The following is a 24,513-nucleotide window of genomic DNA, read 5'->3' on the forward strand; positions in this document are numbered from 1 at the left end:
AACTGCAAGACGGGTCGCGTACCAACGCAGCGCGTCTGCTGATAAGGAAGCGTCGTGCCGAGGGTGAGACGGGATAGTTGCGGCGCAAGGATCGTAGGGGGTAGCACGTCTCAACCACCCCGGAATGTTCGAACGACCGAACCCCTCGTCGCGTGCACTCTTCACTCTTCACTCCTTTGGTAGTCGAGAGAGCACGTATAACACTTATCGAATGATTCCCTCTGCACAGCGTCTGCGCCCGTTATCCCGACGTTGCCGCCGTCGACGCCGCCACCGACGCCAGTTATGTATTGATCATTACCCTCTTAAACAGATTTCTAATTTACATTAGTACTCGGGCGATCGCCCGTCCCGCATCCGCGCATACAAAAACGCGTGGTATACGCGTGCGACATACGCTCTGCTCTCTCTCTCTCTTTATCCTCCCTCCCCCCCCCCCCACACACACACACACACACATATATATATATATATATATATACATTGCGCGCAAGTGCGAAGCGTCACAGCTGACGCATTTTCCTGATCCATCGGCGACGCATTCACGGAAGTAGTAGCATCGCTTCTCCGTGTGAAATTCGTATGCGTTTGTACGTTTGCAACCCCATTACTGCCGCATCAGTGGTACAAAGCACTCTACTCTCTACCCAAAAGAACAGATGGATGCCTTCAGTTTCAATTTTGGTGAATAAATCGTGAGGATGCTGTGTTTTGCAGAGACAGATGAGGCGGGGACGATAAATATTTTTTTGGATTTTATTTGAGAACGGAAGCAATCAGTCAGCGCGAGTGCAAATTATCATCGACCGTTGAGTGACGAAATACATGGAATCAGGCGTAGCAGAACAAAGTTCTTCGGAGAGGAACACTGATATATCGAGAAAGGAAAAGGAGAAAATTGCTCGGAGAAGTACGAAGGTCGCGATATCGAAGTGATCCATCCTGCTAGGTCGCCGCACCGCTGGCAAGTGCTGGCGAGTAGCGAGTGGCAGCAGGATATCCAGGCTGATGAGTGGTCGACGTCGACGGCAGCGCCGCAACAACGACAATTCGCCAGAAAAGGAAGAGTCGCAGCGGCACGTAGAAGAGGAAGGCCGCGGAGAATGCGATATTCGCTGCATCCCCCCCACGGCCACGCTGCGCTCCCAGAATCGTAGAACCGGCTGATGGTAGGGTTGTCTCTATCGCCGCGAGAGCCATGAATCGCGATGATGCCACCCATCCCGCGATGCCACCCTCGCGCAACCCCGCGCCACTACTCCCCCGGCCACCCCCAGACTCGCCGATAATCAATCGTCGTAACACCGGTCGGTGGTGATTCCGCTGACGCCAGAAACGAGCGCGTTTGAGACGCGCGGCGGAAAGTGGGAGAGAGATACGGAATACCGTGCGCGCGAGGGAAATCCGGCGCGAGGACACCCCGAGGCAACCCGCGCGGAGAGAATTCGGAGAACCTGAGATCGGAAGGGAAGGCGAGGTGCCGACTGCCGACGCATATCGAGAAAGCGTAGAGTTTTCGTGCGGGCGTACGCGATAAACGTCACTGGAAATCGAGACGAGAGGGTGCGTGTTGAACGCGATACGACAAAACGAGCGCGCTATAGTCGTCGGCGTCGGATGAGATAGACGGGGTGTTTGGTGGGTATATAGAGCCACCAACCCTCTGCTTGGCGGCGGTGGAGGCGGGAGAGGGGAAAAGAGAGAGAGAGACAGGGAGGGTGGGTGGTGAGAGAAGAGGAACGGAAAGCACGCAGACAGGGACGGAGAGAGCGAGAGAGAGATATGACGAATGGGTGACCGTGGGATGCCGCCCCTGGAGACATTTCACCGCACGAATCGCCGGGTGACGAAGTCGCGTCAACGACTGGCGCTGCCAAAGCGGCGGCGGGCGAGCACGAGCACGAGCGCGAGCGCGAAAATGAAGGCGCGATCAAGGACGGCGTAGGGATGACGGTGACACTGCCATTAGGCACGTCGTACGTGCGGACGATGCGCGGCAAATACGACGGCAACCACGTACGTCTCGAAGGCTTCCAGCGGAGCGAGGCTGCCGCCAGCGTCTGGCGGACCATTACGGACGGCGCGTAAGTGTCGTCGTGTGCGCCACCGCCGCACGTCGTACGTGCTGTTTACAACGGGCTGACCGGTTTACGGGGCCCCGTTCCGTTCCATCGTTTTACGCGCTCGCTATAGCGCGACGGGAGCGCGAGGATGTGAATGGAGAGTGTAAATTCGTCGAGTGCCGCGGCTGGACCCCAACGAGCTTGTTGCCTACCTGCGATGCCGCGAATGACGGGCAATATTCTCTTTCGCTGGATTAACGATCAAGAGTAACAAGAGGGAGGGAGGGAGATGAGGCCGCCGAGGGTCGCAGCGAGAGGGATGATCTAAGACTCTCTAGAGTGCCATCGAAAGAGAGAAAGAGAGAGAGAGAGAGAGAGAGAGAGAGAGAGAGAGAGAGAGAGAGAAAGAGTGCATCGCGACTCGTTCGTCCCGTGACAATTAAGTCGAACAATAGCGCGGGTAATCGCGTGGCGTTTAGGATCGTTCCATGGATCGATTTGGATCACTCGGGCGGTGGGCCCGCGAGTAAGCACGAGGCAGTAGTCCCATATGTGGCGATGGAGCCAGCCGAGTGCCTGGAGCCGCTGAACTTGGTGATGAAAAAGGACGACACTGACGACAGCGGGCCGACCAGGACTGTGATCGGAGTGAAAATTGCGGAGGCGTCGATCGACGAGGAGGAGAAGGACGCGCTCGCCGTCGTAGCCGAGGAGAACGCGATCGAGGATAATATGGCGATATTCCAGGACGCTGTCAAGTCCGCCGAGTCCGGTGGCTTACCAACCGCGGATCACAAACTCTTGACCGCGCTCTACATGAGCAGTCTCGTGCAGATGTCGAGCTTGAGCGCGCCGGCATCGCGCGGCATCGCGCCGCCGCCATACGCCAGCCAGCAGCAGCAGCAAAACTTTATGCAGCTACTGGCGATGGTGGAAGCGCGACATCGCATGTGGCAGCAGATGAATTGGCCCCTGCCGCAAAGCTTTCTGAGGAGCCCGTTGACTCTACCACCGACCGCGCCATCCTACTTTGACGGCGCGACCACGACGCCGACGCCGACGCCGCCAAGCCTGACTGATCAGCTATCCCAGAACTCCGCGCCGACCTACCCTCTGTCCTGCGCGAAATCCGAACCCCTGAATTCCGAGGTTAAACAGTCCTACTTCAATAAACGGTACACATACGCAACGACGATCGATGGACTTTACAGAATTAGCGTAAATCGCCTCCAACAAACTCATCTTGAATATTTTTTCTCACGTGTGTGTTGCAGGTCAACGATAGAGCAGAAAAACTCCACGTCGTTACCTACGGACAATTCGAAAGCTCAGGACACGGGACAACAAAATAATCAAGGTAAGGATACGCGGGTAAAATCGCCGGTACGCGTGCATAGCCACGGTGCTGCGAAAGCATAAATATCTGACGCTATCGAGGTGGAGATGGTTCATGTCATCTCGTTGTGTTGTTTCGGCAGATAAAAAGAAACCCCATATAAAAAAGCCTTTGAACGCGTTTATGCTGTATATGAAGGAGATGAGGGCGAAGGTTGTGGCAGAGTGTACCTTAAAAGAGAGTGCCGCGATCAACCAAATATTGGGAAGACGAGTGAGTAAACCTTCTATCTAAACATTTTTCAGACTTGAAGTAAATTCTTCTACATCAGAGTAGCAAATTTGGACTTGTGTGTGGTTGGCTTATCCCAATTTAACAGTTCTTTCTTTATCGAATATCATTATCATCTGCTAATAAGATATAGAAAATATTTGAGCTACATTCGGATTGTTAATAAAATTTTTCTATTGCACTCTGATGTAAAAATAATTAAATTGTGCAAAAGTCAATATTTTCTCTTATCTCGTAATGGAATAAGATTTTTTAATTATTTCATATATATATGTATGTAAACATAGAGAGAGATAGAGAGGGGGGAGAGAACAGAGAAAGACAGGGAGAGAAAGAGGAGAAATACATCTAATTTGTTTCTTACCAGAATTTTCATTTCCAGCAATTTACTCAGTTTGCTCAAGTCTACATTTTCTTTATATCGAACCGACTACGTTAGAGCTACTGAATTAATATATTTTTATATTAGAAACCAAAAGTTTTGCTATTCCGGTTTTAACATTTAATAAGAGATAGAAAAAGAGAAAATATTGGTTGACCGTTAATTAAAATATTCCAAACGAGTTTTCGTTCTGAATACACGAGTACTGCATGTATTTATAATGCTTTTGTCGAACGAATCGTCTATCGGATTACTAATCGGAGCTAACTAACTGTACCTACTAGTATCTCAGTAAGAATAGAGCATTGTAGGTGGGATCTAAGGAAATCTCAGATTCGCCTTGATAGAAAGAACGCTGGGGCAAAAGGGGAAGGGTCGAAGAGTGGTTTTTGCGGGTCTCGTGAGACACACGTGACGAGTCACACGAGTCAATGATAGACTTGTCCACTTGTCGCTAGTGGTAGATAAGTTCGAGCGAGCGAGCGAGCAAGAGAGAGAGAGAGAGAGCGAGGGAGAGGGAGAGAGAGAAAGGGAGGGAGAGATAATGGGGAAGGTGCACGGTGATAAATACTGTGAGGCTATGAATCTGTGAATCTGAATTTTGGGGGTATGACACGCAGTGGCACTCGCTAAGCCGGGAGGAGCAGGCGCGGTATTATGAGGCGGCCAGGCAGGAGCGCCATCTGCACCAACAACGATATCCCGGCTGGAGTGCCAGGGATAACTACGGATATGGCAGCAAGAAGAAGAAGAGGAAGAAAGAGCGATCCGCAGATCCCACCGGAGGTACCACTTTCCAGTGCTAGAACAGCAGGCCCTTAATAATTCATTATATAATAATTGCTAGTATATACTTATACTGGTTGATTGAAACGATCAAAGTCTCTGTGCGTTTCTTTTTTCGTACGTTTCTTTTTTTGCGTTATTTATTTATTTATTTATTATGATTTTCTGGCATTCAATCTTTTTCCACGTGCAGGCTATATCTATTTACCGACATATATGTACATCTCTTGAATATTTTATATATGTACATATATGCATATATGTATATTTTATCGTTTTTTGAAACTGAATTGGATTGGATTGTCTGTGGGGATTGTGGAATGTGGCACAGCAGAGAACTAAAAAAAAAAGAAAAGTACAAAAATAAGAAACAAGAAACAAAAAGAAATGGAAGAAAATCAACGCGAACTCTCGCGGCATGCAATGCAATCTCTTTTTTTTTTATCTGGCCAAACTCCCTAAAGCGGTATTCGTTCGGTGAACAAGAAGAAATGAGATGAGACAAATAATATCGTCGATGATGCGATAATGAGAGCGAGAGTGAAAACCAAAACCTTAGGTACGGGATGTCTGGTAGAGGACCTGACCATTTTTTCTCCTTTTTGTTTTTCTTTCTCACCACGGCCACGGGGCGACATCCGCTCGCAGTCGCTTCCCTTTTAAGATAAACCGTGTTACGACAATTTAACGAGAACTGTCCATCGACGATGCCTCGTCTCCTTCAAAATTCATTTCTACTCCTTCTATTCTCCCGTTCTCATAAACATCCACATTTCAACATACCCGTGAAATGAACGGAGAAATACCCCTTTACAATTTCAATGGTACAACTCGTACGTGGAGAGGAATTGGAGCAGGTGGTAAACGGAAATACACTGGAGGAACATTTTGCGGTTTTTGTTTTATACATATATCTTTATGAAGAACCCATATCACCGAAAGAATTGAAAGATAGTGAAACCTAATTGAATCGTCAAGCGTAAATGCAATCGTCTAACAGCAGATTTGTAATTCTCAGTTTTTTAATCACGCTTTAATAAGAGTGAAATATAATTAATAAATTAGAAAAAAATTTTCAGTTGGCCGAAATAGTATATTATTATTATTATTATTATTATTATTTTATAATCTTATATATCTTAAGGATTATATCTTCCACTGATTGCAAGTACATCAACTACGTATGGTGTTCTTAAGAAATACGTTTTCTTCAGTGTATAAACATGCCAACGTTATTTTTTTTCACTTTTTCATCCATACGCGTACTCCAATAAAATTATTTACCGTCTACTCATTAAGTCGTATTCTCTATCAGACACCCTGTATGCCTTAGGTTGTTATTAATATCGACCACATGCGACGAATAGCGGTGCGACCGAGGGGGAGGGGACAACTTAGGCTGTTCTTCTAGCACTTTAAACGGAAAGTAGGGACCCCAGTGTTACTGAAATGCTATGAGGCAACGAGATATTGCTAAGAAAAAAATAATAATGAAATAGATAACGAAAAAGTAATAAAAAATTAATTTCTAAATAAAGTGAGCTAACTCTAATTTTTATGCAATTAGGGTGGCGGCAGTAGCATTAGTGAATTTTCTTTTTTCTTGATTAAAAATATTGTTTAGTCCACACACGGTTCATGCACAATTACAAAAAGTGTTTGGTTCTCTCTCGGTAGTGGCACGCGCTAGGGCGAGAGGAACAGGCCAAGTATTATGAGTTGGCGCGACGGGAGAGACAGTTGCACATGCAGCTGTACCCTGACTGGTCTTCCCGCGCAAATACCAACCGAACTAAGAAGAGGAAGCGCAAACAAGACACAAACAGTGATCCTGGAGGTACCCACATGCCTCACTCCACACATTCTTACAATCCCCTCGTCATAAGGAAAGAGCCCCCGCCCCCTCCACCCTATTCATTATTACATATATACTATTATATTATATTATACATTCTTATATTGCTACACTATATTATGTTGCATGTTTTCCTCCCCGTCTTAGGGGTTTTGGGTCGATATCTATATTATATTTCATATATATATATATATATTTTACACAAACACAGAGACATATATATATTTGATTATGACTATATTATTAATATTATTATACACACGCATATACGTTCATATATATATATACATGTGACTCTATTATATATATATATGGTCTCTTAAATTTTAGTCACGAGTACGGACGTGCACATACGCATGCGCACGTGCGTGCCTACATATCTGCATTATACATTGGCAACATGTGACACATTACGCATAGGATATACATGCACATATCACACACACACGCACACACACACAAAATCGAGACAAACATCATGCATTTTATTATTAATTACGTATACAACTTTGGGGACGCTGGCCATTTTGCATTTATACAGGGACCTACTCCGCAATCAGACAATCCTGAGCGTTTAATTTTCTTTCAGCCTTTTCGCCTCTCTCTCTCTCTCTCTCTCTCTCTCTTTCTCTTTCTCTCTTTTTCTCTCTCTCTCTCCTCTCTCATATTTTCTTATTTTATAAATATTTGTCTCTTTCGTCTTTTTTTCCTATTATTCTTTCTCACTGTCACTCTCTTATTCCTGTACTTCGATTCTTGATTCGTACATTTATTTTTCTTTGATCGTTTCAATGTTACCATTTCTTGATTTTTATTCTAATTTTATTTTATTATTTTTGTTCTGTCGTCACTTTTAATCGAGTCATTTAGTTTATTCTCGACCTCCACATACGAAAATTTTGTCCACTAGCACTCGCGCGATAGAGCGTTCACATCCATAATATTTTAGATATTTTTTAGATATATTCCGGAGCTTGCGTTTATAATACAAGTCACGACATTTCAACTGAGTAGATCTTTGATCGTGTTTTTAAACTGTTTTAACGTTAACGTTGCATGCTATATTATTTGTTTGACAAAGATATGAGCCATTTATTTGGAAAGTGACGTAAGTCCGATCTCTGAAACAAATTAAATGAATTTATCGTAATATCTTGTTAAAATTTTTACCATTTTAAAAATAAATTGCATTGCTTTCAAAATAAGTGATTCACATCTTTGTCAATATATATGGATCTTTCCTCGAAGACTATCAATCTCATAGAGACTATCAATTTCACGAGATTATCTAAATGAAATTTACGCAATTATACTCTTGTATTTCTTATTTGTCCGTGACATATTTTCATGTAAAATCTATTTTTTGATGTGTTATATTTGATATCGATAGCATCTTCGATGAAGATCTTATGACATATCGTTTTTTACAACCCTTTGAGATCGTGACACCGAAATAAATTTTTGTTACATTTATTTTAAAGGACTTTTATTTAATTCTGGAATTATATCTACGACTTTTTAAGTAATCTGCATAAGTTGCAATATATCGAACTCGTAAAATATTTCTCTGGAAGGCTTATCCGTATTAAAAATCCGTAATGCGTTTTGATAATTGGTGTTCTTAGATCTCAAAGGGTTAATCGTTCTGTTACACGCATGACTAGTTGACATTCGTTGAGTTCATTTAGCATTCACAGAAACATAAGTTTAACGCAAAAACTCGAGCACTGATTCACTCTACTACGTAGATTATGTAGTTATCGCATTGAATCGTACACGATAATTTTGCATTGGTTTGTCAATATATAACATCCATATATATTATATATATCATTACCTGTTTTTCTCTATCACGTGATTATAGTATTACTCGAGTTGGTTTTTTTTTACATCTTTCTCACACGGCGATGTCAATAACTACGTCATTCTTTTGACAGAATGTAATTAGGTCAAATAGTAATCCATGAGCTTGCAAACAATTCACGATCATTGAATTAATCGTTGCTGTTTTATTTTTTAGGTAATAACATGAAGAAATGCCGTGCCAGGTATGGATTAGATCAGCAAAGCCAATGGTGCAAACCCTGCAGGTATGTGTGCCAATTTTGTGCAGCAACTTCCTTTCGATAAATCTTGTGCTTCAGCGATGAGACAATCGTCAGACCGCGCATACGATCAACGCGATTCGCGTGTACATATGTGTTAAATTTTACGGAAGTCAGTGTTTCGACAACGTCTACGTTTATCGTATCATCATATATTTTTAAAAAATTTTGTCTTGTCCGTCATTAAATCTGATGTAGAGGATGTAGTACACGAAATATCTTTGTTCATCGATATTGTTAATCGCGGAAAAGAGAATCCCGAATTCTTCCGCGTAATGTCAATCCTCTGTGTGTTTTACTTAAAATATAACGAGTATATAATTTAATACTTGACGGTAATGACACTCGAGTAGCTACTAAAGTATACTCTTTAGAAACGACTGGATAATACGGAAACTTTTGTAAACGAATTTCGACATGTACTAACGACCTTCTTCAAGATTGCTCGCGACATATCGATCACGATTCTAGTATCCTCGACTTTCGCTATCTCTATCGGTCTCGGACCCCGTCATCCGTTCCGTCATCCACATGTTATATGTTATCTATTTCTATATGAAAGTTGAAAGAGAGGAGACACCGCCAAATGGCATATCTCCAGAGCGTATATGTATACAAGTATCGATGATGTGATACGATGCGATGCGATGCGATGCGAAACGTCATACGCAACAGGGTCGTCTCGTGTCAGGAACAACTCGCGCTTGTGGTACTCTCTTCCTGTTGAATCTACAAGTATAACATAAAGCGAAAGAACGAGGAAAGAAAAAGAAAAGAGAGCGCAGCGCAAAGCTGCGCGTGACCGTCAGAAAATGTGTCTTCCAAAGAGAAAGAGAAAAGCAAAGGGATGAACGACCAGTCTCCTCCGTAGTCGCGAGTAGGCGCAACGCCGCCCAACGACGCCCAAACGTGTCCAACCGTACTTGTCTTGTAAATATCGGTTTCTAGAAGCGCACTTTCGTAGTTTGCCGCGAAGTCACGAGCCACCTGTGTTTTTAGCATCGACTATACATTATGCTTCATTGTCACGGCGTAGCCCAAATGCCCCAACTCCCGGCTGGGTTTGTGAATCTCATGGACCTCATTAAAGGGGCGAGAACGAATCCCATTGACGGTTTTTTCTTTTTCTTTCATTTATATTACACGATAAGAAAAGGAGATAATCTTGAGAGCGATCACCAGATTAAGCACCATTTGGAGAACGTAGTCTGCCAACGAATCTTGCCGATCTGGTCGGCATTTCATTATCGCGTGCATGGGAATGAATTAGAAGCGTGTAAAATTTTCGTGTCGTAAAGCGTGTAAAATTTATCCTGCCTTTTTCTTTTTTTCTTTCTTTTTTTCTATTCGTCCTGCCAAAGTCGAGATTGAGATCTGGAATACCGGAAGCACCTAGTTTGTTGCATTTGGACTTGGCCGACTGCACTCTGCATTGAATGCACGTAACTTGTAACTTACATACCGCCTGTATAAGACGTCATTGTGCTTTCAATTGATCATGTTATCACGGATATTTGAGAAATAGTTATTATATTAAAGGATTGTAAAAAATGTGTGAGACAATAGGAATATACGCAAAGCGTAGAGCAACCACGGATGTTCGCGGCGCTATCAAGCGTGTCAAGATCAATTCTATCAACTACCGCGTCAGCGCGGATATTTGGGAGACATATTTTCTGATCGATGCAACAATCGCTATATCTTGCGCCGTCTTTCTTCGTTCCGCTTCTAAAATCTAAGCTCGTTCTAACGGGGCCGGCAATGCTGCAACTACGATTTCTATACAACGTTTAAACCTAAATTCTAAATTATCAATCAATTATCTTTTATTGCTCAAATTTTATGTTCTATTATTCGGAAATGTGTCATTCTTCTTTTCAGAAATATATATCTATATGTTTGTCAACTAGAAAAAGTTGGATTAGCAACCATTTCTTATTTCTTACATTACAGGATAGTGATATGAAAGTAACGAAATTATGTCTGGCATCGATATCGTGCATTCCAGAATGTAAAAATTGCGTATAGCAAAAGTTGATAATCTCGATAATCAAGTACTGGTAATCGTCGGCCTCGTTTTCGCGATTTTACTATCACGAGAGATTTAGGGAGCGCGAAAGTTAGAAAAGCGGTAACACACGTTCGATGTAGACACGTGCGTGTGGGTGACGACACGATACGGTGCGAGATTGAGGTGGGATTAAGTCGACGATATGTCTTAGCGAGAGAGCGCCCCTTTAATGGCTGGTGGTTGGTTTTGGCAGCCCAGTGGAGCATGGAGCGGGGATGGGCATCCACGCGAGCATAATCCATCACGGTGTGGGAAGTAGCGCGGGGGCAGGGGTCGGGGCTGGAGGCGGTGGAGGGACGGTGGGGACAGCCGCCGCCCCGCCAAATACCAACACTGCCTCCAATGCCTCCTCGCCTCAGCAAGAACCCACTTATGTTAATCTCTAGTCAAGCCTATCGCCTCCCTTCTACTGCAACACTTCTTCTTAAACAGTGGTCAGTCCCGACTTAAAACCTACGGGCCTTCGTCGGTCCTCGCTATGGCCGACCAGCCGCTCGATAAATAGCTCGAATCATTTCGCTGTACCTCTCGTAACTATAGATGTCAAACTAGATGCTTTTTTTCTCTCTGAAACTTGACGGGGACATATAGCTCGTTAGATATCATCGTGGGAAAGTACGAGCGAGGAGTCCCATAGTAAGCGGCACGACGGTGGCCCGTGATGCTCGCATTGTTTCTCATTGTTGTGGCTCTTTACAGCTTATTATTGTTATTTATTTATCCCTCTCGTTTAGTTGAAATTTACTCAGTGTTGCCCTTAGCATGGCTGATCTGTAATATGTATCATATTATGTATACATATATGTTTCTACACACACACACACGCACACACACACACGTAACAATTATTTATTTCGATTTCGGAACGTTTGACACATAGAAAGTCTTTGTATATTTTAATTTTTTAGCATGACAGAATTCATACGATTAAGACCGGATAATTGCGTTGTACGGATATGTGTTCTTTTTCACATTTTTTTTTATTTTTAATATCTAATCATTTTTTTGTAATATTTTTTATACAATAACACCTTTTTATACGTACAGTAACCACTTAGATACTTCTTTGGAAAAGAACCGCGTTGGCTGAACGCGTAGAATGGAATTTAAGTTGAAATTTTGCACAATTTCGTATTTTGTGTATATAATGTATCAGACTAAACCTCGAACTAGATTGCAACTGCAATTGCAGTTCTTTTAACAAGATAGCTGTTGTCATATCTATATAAAATATTTATTTTGTTCATTCTTATTTAAATAAAAGAAAAAACGCGAGAATTATTATTTCTCTTTAAGATATCTTGTGAAGAACACGATACATTTTATGAGTACAAATCTGATGAATATGATTCCCGTGATTCGCATATATCAATGCCTTATGTAACAAAAGAATAATGTATGTTGCAATCCAGCACGAGATTTTCGACGAGTACTCATTCGTTGTCGCGCACTAAACGGATATTAACTTCCGTAAATTTTGTGTAATGCTTTGACATTCAAGTGTGACTGCGAGTTAATAGCAACTTCCGTCGTCCTCGGCAGCACGACCGATAAAACTAACTGATTTAGCTGAGAGATAAATAATGAGAGCCAATGGCAGAGCGGCAAAATGTCTCGACTGCGAAGCAGTTCTCGGACGAGGTCGGACAGGCTCACTTGTGAAAATTGTGCAGTAGCAAAACGCCTCTCTTCCTCTCGTCACACGAAATCTATTCTATCAATGTCCACATCTTTTACGCGACTGAAAACTTTACTTTAATACACTTAGTCGCAATATTCCAAGTTCCACGTAACATCCTGTATCCACTCGAGTACGTCAATTGGCCATTTTATGATAAATCGACGCCGAAAAAAGAACGCGGGCGCGGTTCCCCATGGAATTATCGATTTGCGGATGATCAACGATTCGATAGATGATGCCCCCTGGCATTTCAATTGAGTTTGATTTCCTTTGTCACGTATAAATTTCTTACACATTATGCTTGTTACGTCCAAAAATTTTGAGCATGGCATTTGCGAGCGAGTGATCAGTGTCGAGCAATCGAAGCATTGTCAGGCGCACAAAGATCGTCAATCCCTCCAGCAATTGAGGCGTTAGAAAACGAGATAATTTACTACAACTCGAGATGAGAAAAGTTTGTGCGTCTGACTTTGCGATGATGACGAGTAATCGCATGTTTTTTTTTTTAGTTGGTAACAATTTTACATAGATGTAATATTTTTCATGGATACTACGCATTTCCAATGGTGAGGATTCCATCGAATATCGAGCTCGGCGTAAAATGCAAAGAAAAATTTGCACAATTGAAAAAAATTTCGAGACAAAAGCCAAATTAAAGTTAACGCTGTTCGACGTTTGCCTGATTTGTCATAATTCTCAGATCGAGGCAAGCTTCGGACAATATTTTTACAGTAAAGAACTGTCCTCGATTTTATTTTAAAAAATTGTTAAAATATAAATAAAAAAAATTTGTAATATTTACATGACTCACTACTATCTAAATAAATTATCTCTCACAGATGGAAATCGCAGCGATCGAAAGACAACATTACGTCATGTTTCGAGCACACCTGGACGAGCGCGCACTAATCGGTTTTCTGTCGTTATTTGCAGACGTAAGAAGAAATGTATCAGATACATGGGGGAGGGAGGAGACGGCGACGGTGAAGCTGACGGTGAAGTCGAGGATGATCATTCGGAGGACAACCTGGGTAGCGTAGGAGAGGCGGGGACTCCTGAGGAGGACGAATCCCTGAGTAGTCCCGGAGGCCTATCCGCGTTGTCTAGCCTGGCGAGCCCTTCGTTGGTCTTACCATCGCCCTCGAGTCTGGCCAGTCCATGCCCGTGCCCGTTGACGCCTCCGGTGCCGCCCCCGCCTATGTCGAACACGAACCAGTCGGCGACGGTGGCAGCGACGACGACGACGACGACGACGGTGGCGGCGGCAGCGGCGGCGGCAGCGGCGGCGATGGCGATGGCGGGATCGGCAGCGCAACAACAGCAACCGCAACCACCTCCGCAGCCTCACCGCAACCCCGTCGGCACGAATCCTCACGACATTAACAATCCGCTCAGCGTGAACCAGCTGACCGGACAGTGTATAAAGAGCGAGCCCGCACCTTCGGGTCCCTCCAACCCGGCGATCAGTGTTACGTAGCCCCGGCCGGACCCACGTGACCGAACTGTTGCTACATGCGGTGTCATCTATAGGGTCCGTCTACGTATGCACGCGATGAGAAGGCTGGATGACGAGGAACCGACTGACATGATGACAGAAACAAAGAGAGAGACTTGGCAAATGAGAGATCAAACAAGTATCTCGCCTTCGTCTAACGTTTCTCTCGCAGTTCCAATTTGATTCAGGGGGGATCGGGTAGAGGTTCAAGGAGAGTATAATATTTTCGAAATGCCTGAAGATAATTCGAGTGGTCACTTACGAGTAATTGATCACGGCTTCGTTCAAGTTAGACGCAATCTACAATCTGAGCGGTACTGTTGACGATTCGGATTCGAATTCGGACACGCGGAATCGTGCAAATCGCCATTGTGGATTTATGTCGTCGCTTTCGATCGTTCTCTCCTGACCTCGCTCTTGTCCATTCGCCGAAGTACAGATCAGATCCAGTGTCCAAAGTGTCGGGAGTAACGATCAAGTCGTTACATACGTGTTAACGAAAGAACAGAAATAAATATTATGTGCAGAAATACTCAGGACCAAGTATTTGGTTGTAGTCACCCGCTCGGCAAAAAGACAAATGTAAGCGAGATGTAAGCGTGAGAGAATATATGTGCATGTATAAGCTTGCGAAGCTGGGGAAGAGCAAGGTGCACGTCTGATAATGCGACTGAGAAAGCAGGCTCATCGATGGTGCGCGTGACGCAGCTTGTAGTCCTTGTTACGTTGTGATGCCAATGACTGAGAGTCATGTTCCTGTGCCAGCTACTATACTCTAGAAAAGTAATTATATTGCAGACAAGTAGCTAGATGCGTAAAGCGGAGAAGAGCCGCAAGAAAGAACGAAGCGGCGCGCGCGTGCGCACGCGAAATGCGTTTTATTGTCATTCGTTTATTCGACCTCACCTCACACATCCAGTGTGTTAAGATACCTAACTTCTATATATATGGAATTTGTTATTTTTTTAAAAGTCTATACACACAGTGCGGTTGATTAGCGTGTAAGATCCTTATTACCAGCTCGTCGCTCACTTTCTACTCGAATATTTTTTTTCTTCCTCTCCCTACTTTCTTTTAATTCCCTTACTTCTCGTTTTTAATAATATTACCACCGATAAATGGCGCTATACGATCGATAAGGTTCTAAAGGCAACGTGGTTCTGTAGAACTTGTCAAACAAACTTTTCCATTTGTACGGAGTATATTACGTTGTTAATTACATAGTTATTAATACGTATTAATACTAATAATACGTATTAAACTTCGTGTTTTCATTGTCATTGTCGCAATCGACTTAACATCACTCGGTGTTTTAATCTTTTGATTCTTTCTTCAAATTGGATAATGATTTCGGCTATCGCTCGACAAATTCGCACTTCCGATTGAACAAAGACAACCACGGTAAATTAAAAGAAAGACTTTGGTATCAAGAGAAACGATCATCTTCCATAGGAAGATCGGAACGAATTGCATCAAGTCATTTGCGAACAGTGTCAAAAGTAATGTTTTGGGAGGATTATCCTGTAATATATTTCTCCTTCAAATTCCTATTCCTCTTTCCAGAAACATTTTCCGCCCCTCTTTTCATTCTTACGTGCTAACGTGACATGAGCGTTCGATGAGCGTGTAGCAATGTCCGATGCGACTTAAGGATTAGGCGATTTGTATAATCCATATGTGTGCGCATCAGAGAAATAAGTTTGCTTCTAAAATCGTGGAGTAGAAAGAAAATTTTTATCATTGGAACAATCGCTCAATGAATTAGGAAAGGACTTTAGGAAAAGAATTTTATACCTTGTAAAAACATTTTAGATTTTACTTATTTTTTATTTTTCTCTTATTAACGGAATTTAACATGCGCATTTCGGGCATTAGGATAGTGCAGGTTTTTGTTTCTAGATTTCAGTAAAATAATGTTACAAATATTTTTATTGGCAACTGTACGTTTTTTTTCTTATGTTTTAATATACATGATATATATATGCATTGTTTATCGTATCGGTGTAACGTGCAAATGTAAAACGTACTATTTGGGCAATTAATACGAAATAATATGAAATAATAAATATTTTTCATTATTTCACGAGTTTTTGTTGCGAAAAATCTATTACAGCCAGTAATCTCTTCTTTTCGTGAATGGAATAGAAATTGTTAATCATATAATGAAAGATTATATTATTAACAATATGATTCGCAATATTGTTTCGTAAAAGAATAGCTAGTTGTTTTATTTATCTTATCATTAAGATTTTTAACGTTGCTACTTTAACAAATTTTTATATTCTTTTATCGATTCAATGTTTTACATTTTTACGAAAGTTATAAAAATTTCCTAAACCTTGCAATAGGACATTTACACGGTAGTACGTTCCATAAGAAGCTAAAAAATTACACGTATGCGCAATTTCAAGGACGCCGAGTATATGCGATGAGAATTGTTAATGACTGATCTCGTTCCGTTACGCGTCATTTCAGTGCGATCCTAGTTTCTCTTTATCATCTTTATTGTCTAAACTGGAAAGAAATGCGCGATAGGGGTTCTTTATAACATAACAATTGTTCCACAAGCGTTTATTCAGAGAGCAATTTCTCTTTTGTACATAAAATAAATACGTTTTATAAGATGCATTTGTTGCGGCGCATGGGAAAGTGCAATGGAGGTGCCAATGAGAGAACGAGAGAGTGTGAGATTGCGCGCGTTCGTGCGCTACGAAACGGAAGTAGTCGTTGCACGAACGTCTATGACAATATCTTTTCCCTTCCCTCCCTACCGCAATGTGTTTCTCCCTCTTGTCTCTCTTTTTTTACTCTTTTATCTTTCAATTTTTTTTTTATTTTATCAACTGGAATCGTCCAGTGTCTGTATAGCGAATGGTGGAAAAGCCACTGTAGAAACGCATCGCCGAGTATAGCAGCGAACTAAACGTGCCATAACAACGTCATGCCAATATTACCTATAATACATATTGTTTTTTGACATTATAATCCATTCAACCTAGTTCCGTCGATCGTGGAGCATGGGCCATCTTGCCCCCTTTTCCCCTTCCTTCCATCACCCTCTTCATTCGATCCATCGTTCTCTCCTTTCCTTCCCGCCTTCTTCGTTTGTCGATCGAACTCGTTAAACAGACTGAAAATGGCATTTAGTGATGACTTTTTGCGAGTGTCGATTTTTGTTTCAACGAATGATTTGTGTGTGTGTGGGTGTATACATATATATGATATATACTATGTATATATACACATATCATATATATCATATATATATAATTTTCGAACAAAGCGAAAAATTTACTAGCGCTCGAACGAAAGAGAAATGTAGACTCTCGCGCGTATAGGACGTTCGATCGGGGAACCAAAGTACTTACCTATCGAAAAAGTACGGGGCAAGGACAACCAGCAACGTCTCACGAGAGACGAGTGCGAGAAAGAAAAGGAGGCGGTGGCAATGGCGAATTAGCGATAGAGACGTAGCCGGAAAGGGAAAACGAGACTCGCAAAGTCTCATGCGAGACGTTTAAATGTCGTACATGCGCTTGTGTATATGACGACGACTGTTACGCGTTACGCCGAGGAGAATGACGCCTGTGACGCCGGCCGAGTGGGACCGATTCCCTCTCTCGACGGACAATCGGGTGCTCGGCGAGGGAAGCGGTATCTCTCTTTCCTTCTCTCCTTCAAAGAGAAAAGGAAATATCGTAGATTATCTCGAGCCCACCCGTTGCCTCTCTTTTCGCTGTGCTAGGAACGACGAGACGACGTCGCTTAGGATTCGGTGGCGGATTGCTCGGAGATGCGAAAGCGTCGCGTTCGACCGTTTCACATTACCGGGTATAGAAAAAGAAACGTACCCCTGGGACGCGAAATGCGAGCAAAAATTCGCTCGACACGGCCTACAATCCGCTCGAGAAGAGAGAGAAAGAAAGAGAGAGACTAGAGAGTATCGAGATTTGCTCGCGAGTCGCAGATGACACCCATTTCCCCCGATGACGAGGGTGACCAAGCTCGTGCCGATCGAGTCGGGAGTTCGGAGCTCGTGTCTCGCTTCAAAGGAGCGATTGTACCATATTGTAAAGTATCAATCGACAGTTCTCAGCTGCGTTGTACAGTGTTTTCTAAGTATTTAGGCTGATAGCGCGCGTGTAATTGAGGAAAAGGAACATTGTATTTACACTAATAAGCGATCTGTATCATTCATTCTCGTATAGCCTGTACTCCTACTCATGTAGATGCTAAAAGTGATTTGTGTCATAAAGAAAACCTATAAATAAAATTAGCACTTTGAGAACGTTGTCGGCCGCGTGTACAAATTCTTTCTCACTTCCATTCATCTTTCGTCGTACGAGACTTGGCGAATAGAGAAAGGAAAAAATATAAAAACACCGATGCGGTTAACGTTTAAAATGGACGAACGTCTTTCGTTATCGAGAAGAAATGCAGGCTCGACACGTTAACCGCGTTCAGAGTGTACACGTTCGGCCGCTTAAGGTTGCAATTGGCCACGAATATCTTGGCCATCCTCGCGATACTATTACACCTGAACATGCATGCGGCGCCGTCGTAAGCCGGTCTGCCTCGATCGTTTCTCGAGCACGGGTCGAACATGTAGAATTTACCGTAATGCTGCATCACGGCTACCGCTAAATTGGTCGTGTGCAATATTCCGGCACAGTTCGCGCGGAAGAACATAGCGAGCGCTTCGGATAGATCAAAAGCGTCAAGTATTCCCGCGGTGGTGTGATGATTAATGTGAACGGTGACCCTCGAGTCACCTACGATGAACACGGTAAGCAGCTCGCTGGGCGAGAGGTTCCTGGCGCCCGATCGAGCGGCTCGGGCACTCTCCAAATACAGCGAGTCCCCGTATCTGAGAACCGCATCGATCAGCTCGGAAGTCCACGTGGAGGGCACGTGTAACAGTCCCATTACAACGGCAACCGCCGCGATCGCCGTGCTCTGCAGACCCCTGTTTCTCAGGCTGAAGGTCCGATGCGTCATGTGTAGACTGCCACGCAGAACGCTCAACTCCTCGTCCACGACGTTATACTCGTTCAGCGGCTCCACGTTCAACGTGCGTGTCTCTTTCGGGCAGGCAATTGGAACGGGTGGCGTCCCAATAATACGCTCTAAATATGGTCGAAAATCACCTGGACACGGCAGTGCCTCGATCACGGCGTTTCTCACGATCACGCGAGAGATCTCGAAAGTCCCGTATCTCTCACGTGGATCGATGTTGGCGAAAATTGTATCGTGCAAAGGTTCCATGCAAGCGAACCACATTACGCACGAGGTTCCGCCGGAATCGGGCAGACCCTGATCGTTTTTGGCTCTAGGATCGTACGTGAAGTAGACCCCTAGATCCTTCCAAATAGCGACCATTCCGCGATCGGTTACTAGAATGCCGGCACGATTATCTTGGAAAAATTTTCGCAAACCTTCCATGAGTAAAATTGGAGAAGAAGATAGCGGTCGTTCTCGTCGAGAACGATCTTTCTTCTTGCCTTTATCGATCTTTTCTTTCGTCTCTTCTCGCCCCTTCTTCTCGTCTTCCAAGACAAAAGGTGCAACCGCCACCAGACCGATCACGGTATTAGGCTCGATGTCAACGGTCAAAACATTAACACCTGAGAAAATGAATTCAAAAATTTATAAGTATAAACTACGTGTAAAAAAGGACGCGCGAAGAGATGCTACCGCATCTGTGATTAATTCTTATATCTTTTACCTTTAACTAATAACGTTACCTTGTATAATAATATTCAGAATGGTTATTATTAAGCAGCACGCGATATTAAAGAAAAACGACGGACGCACATACCCACATGGAATACTCTTATAATGTCCTTCAGTTTCGGTCTCAGCTCAGTAGGTCTGGTCTTTCTTGTCTCTCGGTGAACGCCAATGCCAATCGCCAAAATTTCGTCCATAGTTTTTTTCGTCCAGGTAACGGGGCTCTTGACGACCGACATACCGAGTGCAACAACGCAATTCGCTGCTGCCTGTCGGCCGCGTAGCGTCTCCGGAAAGATCTCGTCACCCTGATGATAGCTTCCGCGTAAGATAGCACGTGCTTCGCCTCGTAATTTTCTGTAAGCGTTCAAAGGAGGCAACATCGCTGGTCGAATCGCCGGACTAGGATCAAGTTCCCAGGGTGGTGGTTTATTCCAGTCCAGTACGTCGATCGCGGTAATTTGATAATCGCCTTCGGTTCCCAAGTGACGCAAAAGATATTCTACGAGAAGACTCGTATCTCTGAACCTAATCACTCGCGGTACCGTTGATACAATTTCTTCCGTAGTAGTGGACCAATCGGGTATCAGAGCGTAGTATGCGTTATCAACCTTCCATATGGCTAGATTTTGATTTTCCCGTACGGTCAACGCGCCAGCTTCGTACTTGCTGAAAAAATTATCGATTCCGGTCTGCAAATCTTGAATCTTGGGAGGTCTCCCCGCAAGATTACCCGCTTCAACACAGTCATTGATCGTCAGAGCAATGCGTCGAGAGGACAGGAAGAACTCGTTGATAATTTCGTTTACTAGGGGTACGCTCCCAAGTCTCTCGACACACTTCGAGTGCAGCTTGTCGCCAGTAACGATAATTTCATCAAGAATTGACGGTGTCCACTGTCTCGGTTGATAGACCTTTATTAATTTTCTTAATATTAGTTATTTTCGTGCAGTCGAGTTAAACATGAAAGTTAAGTAAAATTAAATTAAATTAACACAGAGAGAGAGAGAGAGAGAGAGAGAGAGAGAGAGACCTTTGAGAAGACAATGGTCATCGCGGCGATGGCCGCACTTTGCTTGCCGCGATTTGCCTCGTCAAACTTCTCATCTGTCATAGTGACGTTTCCGTCGATACTCCAGACACCGTTGGCGAGTTTGGGAAAATGATGCCACAGATCTTCACTAGAAGTCGTCTTCTTGATACGTTGGCCTTTGGCAACTCGCGTCTCGTACACATTCTCGATTGAGACGGCATCGATGACAAAGTCGTCGATCTCCCGTGTAACTGCTCGAAGAGCATCGGCTAACGAGGGGATATCGGTGAAGAACATCACTGCCGCAGCTCCGTCCTTATCTCTGGGTTCGCCTTGAGCGTTCCTGCCCCTAGGATCCATCGTGAAGAACACTCTGCCCTCCCTCCAAATCGGCATTATTACATCATCTTGACGAAACACTCCCATCGCGTTTCCCTCGAAAAACTGTTCCAGCAGTCTCGTCACTTCAGTCATTCTTCCGGTGACAGATTCTTCTTCAAGATCGACCGACATTCGATTGACTCCTATGACGAAGTCTTCCGCGATTTCCGATGGGAGAAGATAATACCTGGGAGATTCCTCCTCAGTCTCCACTTCAGGTAGATTTGCCAGGTTCTCGATGGTGAGTTTATCGCCGATCCTCAAGATATCGTCTACGAGTTCGCGATACCACAGATGAGGATTGTAAAGTTTTGTCATGGCCAAGGTCGTTAGAGAGTTAGCGGCCTGCTGCTTATCTCTCGTTTGTCGTTTGAAAGCCAATTCGTTTCTCTGATCGATCGTGCCCAAAAGTAAAGCGCCAGTATTGCCCAAATTGGAATAGTTATTCAAATCTGGCACGATCAATTTCTGTTTGTCCGCCTCGATCTCCTCGTCTGTCATCAGCGCGCCGATGGAGACATTCTTTAGCTCGTGTATCATGAAATCGTTTCCGCCTTCAACATCTTGCCCCGCATTCTTCTTAATGAGATCCGCTAACGCTGATAGATCCGAAGAGCGCACCAAGCAGGCAGAATTCTCTTCGTCTCTCTCCGCCGACAATTGATCTAATTTATCACGAGGATTCGGATCGAAATAGTAATAAAACGTCTCCTCTTTTTTGTCCTTGTTTCTATCTTTATCCTTGATCTTGTCCTTGATCTCCTCTTTGTCTTTCCACACCGCCACCGACAATCTTTTCGTCTCGATTATTCCATAATTTTTGCTCTCGAAGAATTGACGCAATCCTTCTTCCAGGTTTGGTAGTTTAGAATCATCCGATGCCGATAAATCGCCGACAACCGTTGCCTCTTCGACGTCGATGGTTACTTTTCGATTTTTGAAGTACAAGTTTTTCTTCAGGTCTCGGACAAGAAACAATCTTTCAGTTTCCTCTTCCGTTTCGGCAGGCTTGCACCAGTTGTAATAAGCGTCGCCCTCCTTAATCACTTCGTCGACGGTTTCGCTACTCCATTTCGCCGCTGGTGTTTCCTTCGCGCTCACCAAGGCTACAACTGGCATAGCAAGACCTTGAAGTCCTTGGTTCTCCTCCTCGAATAACTCGTCCACGTTGGATATTCCGCCTCGCAACACCCACGTCTTACCCGCTATACCGGGCTGAAACTCGTTCCAAGCTCGAGTGCCCGGCACGTCGTCCACGATCGTGACATGCCGGATAGTGAATCGGTCGTTTTTTCTCGTAGGATCAACGTTCTTTAGGAACAGCGCAACCAAGGAGTCCACGTTTGGAAATCGAATCACGCAACAATTTCCTATATCCTTCTTATCCTTCTGTATGGATACCTCCTCCTTCCTATCTCTCCCCATAATTTTGATAGCCTTTTCTTCCCTTATCCTGATGCCAGCAGCATCGCAGGGTCGAGGGTCGAACAGATAGTAACAGTCATCCTGGCTCCAGACCGCCGCCGCCATTGAAGTCGTTTCGATTACACCCCCCTCGTTCAGCAGAAAAAACTCTTCCAGTGCCTGCTTCAGATTCAAAACCGACGGAACCTTTGAGCTAATTGTACCAGTCACGGTGATCAGATCGACATCTATCACTAGTTTATGATCCCCTATTTGGAACTTTGTATCATTTAAATCGGCAGCTGTCATAATTTTTATTATTGGCTTGTCGGATTTGACGTTAGCGTACAGCGAGTCGCCCAGCATCAAAATCTCGTCCAGCTTTGACCTCGTCCATGTCTTCACCGGATGCACCTTGTTCATAGCGATAGCCATCACGCAATTCGCTACGTTTTGTCCGCCCTTACCCTTGTACAGTTCATTGCCTTCATGGGTCAAACCATGAATAATCGCTATTTTGCCGGGTAATTCCCTAAACGTGGACGGCACATTCACGCGCATGTCATCGTATGAATATCCTGTGTCAAAGTCGTTTCGATTCACCGGCAGTTCCGTGGCGAATCGGCGGTCGATGCTATAATTTGAAATGGTGATGGACAACGGTTCTTTCCGTATCCTTGCGAGCGTATGCAACTTCTCGTCCCTGGGCACAGGCTTGGTACAGTCCACTTTGTGATCATCGACGTCCACGGGATTAATGGATCGTAATACATTCTTCCGGACTACGGGTGGACTAATGATGTCGGCTAGACGTTGACGATCGACGAATCCACGACCGACCTATAATTTTTTTTTTTTTTACGTATGCATGTATTATATGCGCGTATGCGTGCGTGCGTTTATGTTTTTTTTTATATTACTTTTTCTTTTTTATGTAAATAATATATTTGCATTTTTTTAATGTAATATACTTGTTCTCTGTGCTAATCTGCTACACTACTATCGCCATTTTACTGCTGCTATTATTACCTCTGTGGCACTCAACATGGTGACCTTGATGATGCAGTATCGAGAGTCGTAGCGCCAATTCAGGTTCTTTAACAAATGGTCATTCAAGTCATTGATGAACTTGAACCTCATGAGGCAAGCTGTACCACCAGGATAACGCAGACCGGTCTCGTCGCACGATGCCGGATCGTAATAGAGGAAACCGGCGTCGCCAGACTGACGCCACACGGCGACGGAATTACCCTGAGCGGTGATCACCCCGGAATCATTGTCCTTCAGAAATTTTTGGAGGCCTTCGGCAAAATCTGAGCTGCCACCCGACTCGCTAACGAGATTGCCGTGGATACCGTTGTCCTCGATATCGACTAGAATTTTGTAGAAACCGACATAGAACTCATTGTGTACGAGATTGGTCCTCATGTATTCATCATCCTTCAGCTGGTTCCTCGTCAAGCTTACGCGGAACAATTTGTCACCGTATTCGAGTACTTGATCGATGTGATTCCTCGTCCACTCCTTCGGTTGAAACAGGCGACCGTAAACGATGGCCACCACCGAGCACGGTGCCGCTTGTCGACCTCGACTTTTGTGCTTGAACCGGCGATCGCTCATCGCATGGGAACCTCGAAGAATAAACGAATGTGACGTTAAAATTCGGAAGTGATGCCATCGTTTTCCGAAATCGCTGCGAGGTGGAATTTCTTTCCCTTCAGTTTGTCCTACATCACCTTCGCCGACACTGCCAAGATTCTCCATGCCTTTTAACTTCGGGGTGAAGCTTTATTTTTCTATTGATATTTCTCTCGAGATATTCAAGCATCCGAATGTACATGTGTGTTTCTTGTTCGTAAAAAATAAATAAATTAAAAAAATTTAACAGAGAGAGGCATAT

General features: G+C 43.9%; 2 protein-coding genes across 2 annotated transcripts in view; one reads left to right on the plus strand and one right to left on the minus strand.

Moving 5' to 3' along the window:
• LOC112463909 overlaps window positions 1-18,357 on the plus strand; it is a 32,733-nt gene extending 14,376 nt beyond the window's left edge. Inside the window, 6 exon segments of the mRNA XM_025030598.1 lie at window positions 2,519-3,238; window positions 3,338-3,420; window positions 3,542-3,672; window positions 4,693-4,858; window positions 8,734-8,803; window positions 13,504-18,357. Of these exon segments, the coding sequence (XP_024886366.1) occupies window positions 2,519-3,238; window positions 3,338-3,420; window positions 3,542-3,672; window positions 4,693-4,858; window positions 8,734-8,803; window positions 13,504-14,047 (1,714 nt within the window). The 3' untranslated portion in view covers window positions 14,048-18,357.
• Window positions 18,358-18,433: 76 nt separating this feature from the next.
• Window positions 18,434-24,449, minus strand: LOC112463908. The gene is made up of 4 exons (XM_025030597.1): window positions 23,643-24,449; window positions 20,829-23,453; window positions 19,884-20,709; window positions 18,434-19,689 (listed from the first exon to the last, which is right to left on the minus strand). Exons 1-4 carry the CDS (start codon window positions 24,375-24,377, stop codon window positions 18,464-18,466), a joined length of 5,412 nt encoding a protein of 1,803 aa, XP_024886365.1. The 5' UTR covers window positions 24,378-24,449; the 3' UTR covers window positions 18,434-18,463.
• Between the last annotated feature and the right edge of the window lie 64 nt (window positions 24,450-24,513).

This window comes from Temnothorax curvispinosus, unplaced genomic scaffold (assembly GCF_003070985.1).
Source record: "Temnothorax curvispinosus isolate PA1 unplaced genomic scaffold, ASM307098v1 QBEX01013735.1, whole genome shotgun sequence".
Lineage (NCBI taxonomy): Eukaryota > Metazoa > Arthropoda > Insecta > Hymenoptera > Formicidae > Temnothorax > Temnothorax curvispinosus.

Coding starts and splice junctions, on each gene's coding strand:
- LOC112463908 (XM_025030597.1), bottom strand. CDS start 24,377: ATGGAGAATCTTGGCAGTGTCGGCGAAGGTGATGTAGGACAAACTGAA. Junction 23,454..23,642: donor CCATGTTGAGTGCCACAGAG/GTAATAATAGCA, acceptor AAAAAATTATAG/GTCGGTCGTGGATTCGTCGA. Junction 19,690..19,883: donor TATAAGAGTATTCCATGTGG/GTATGTGCGTCC, acceptor TCATTTTCTCAG/GTGTTAATGTTTTGACCGTT.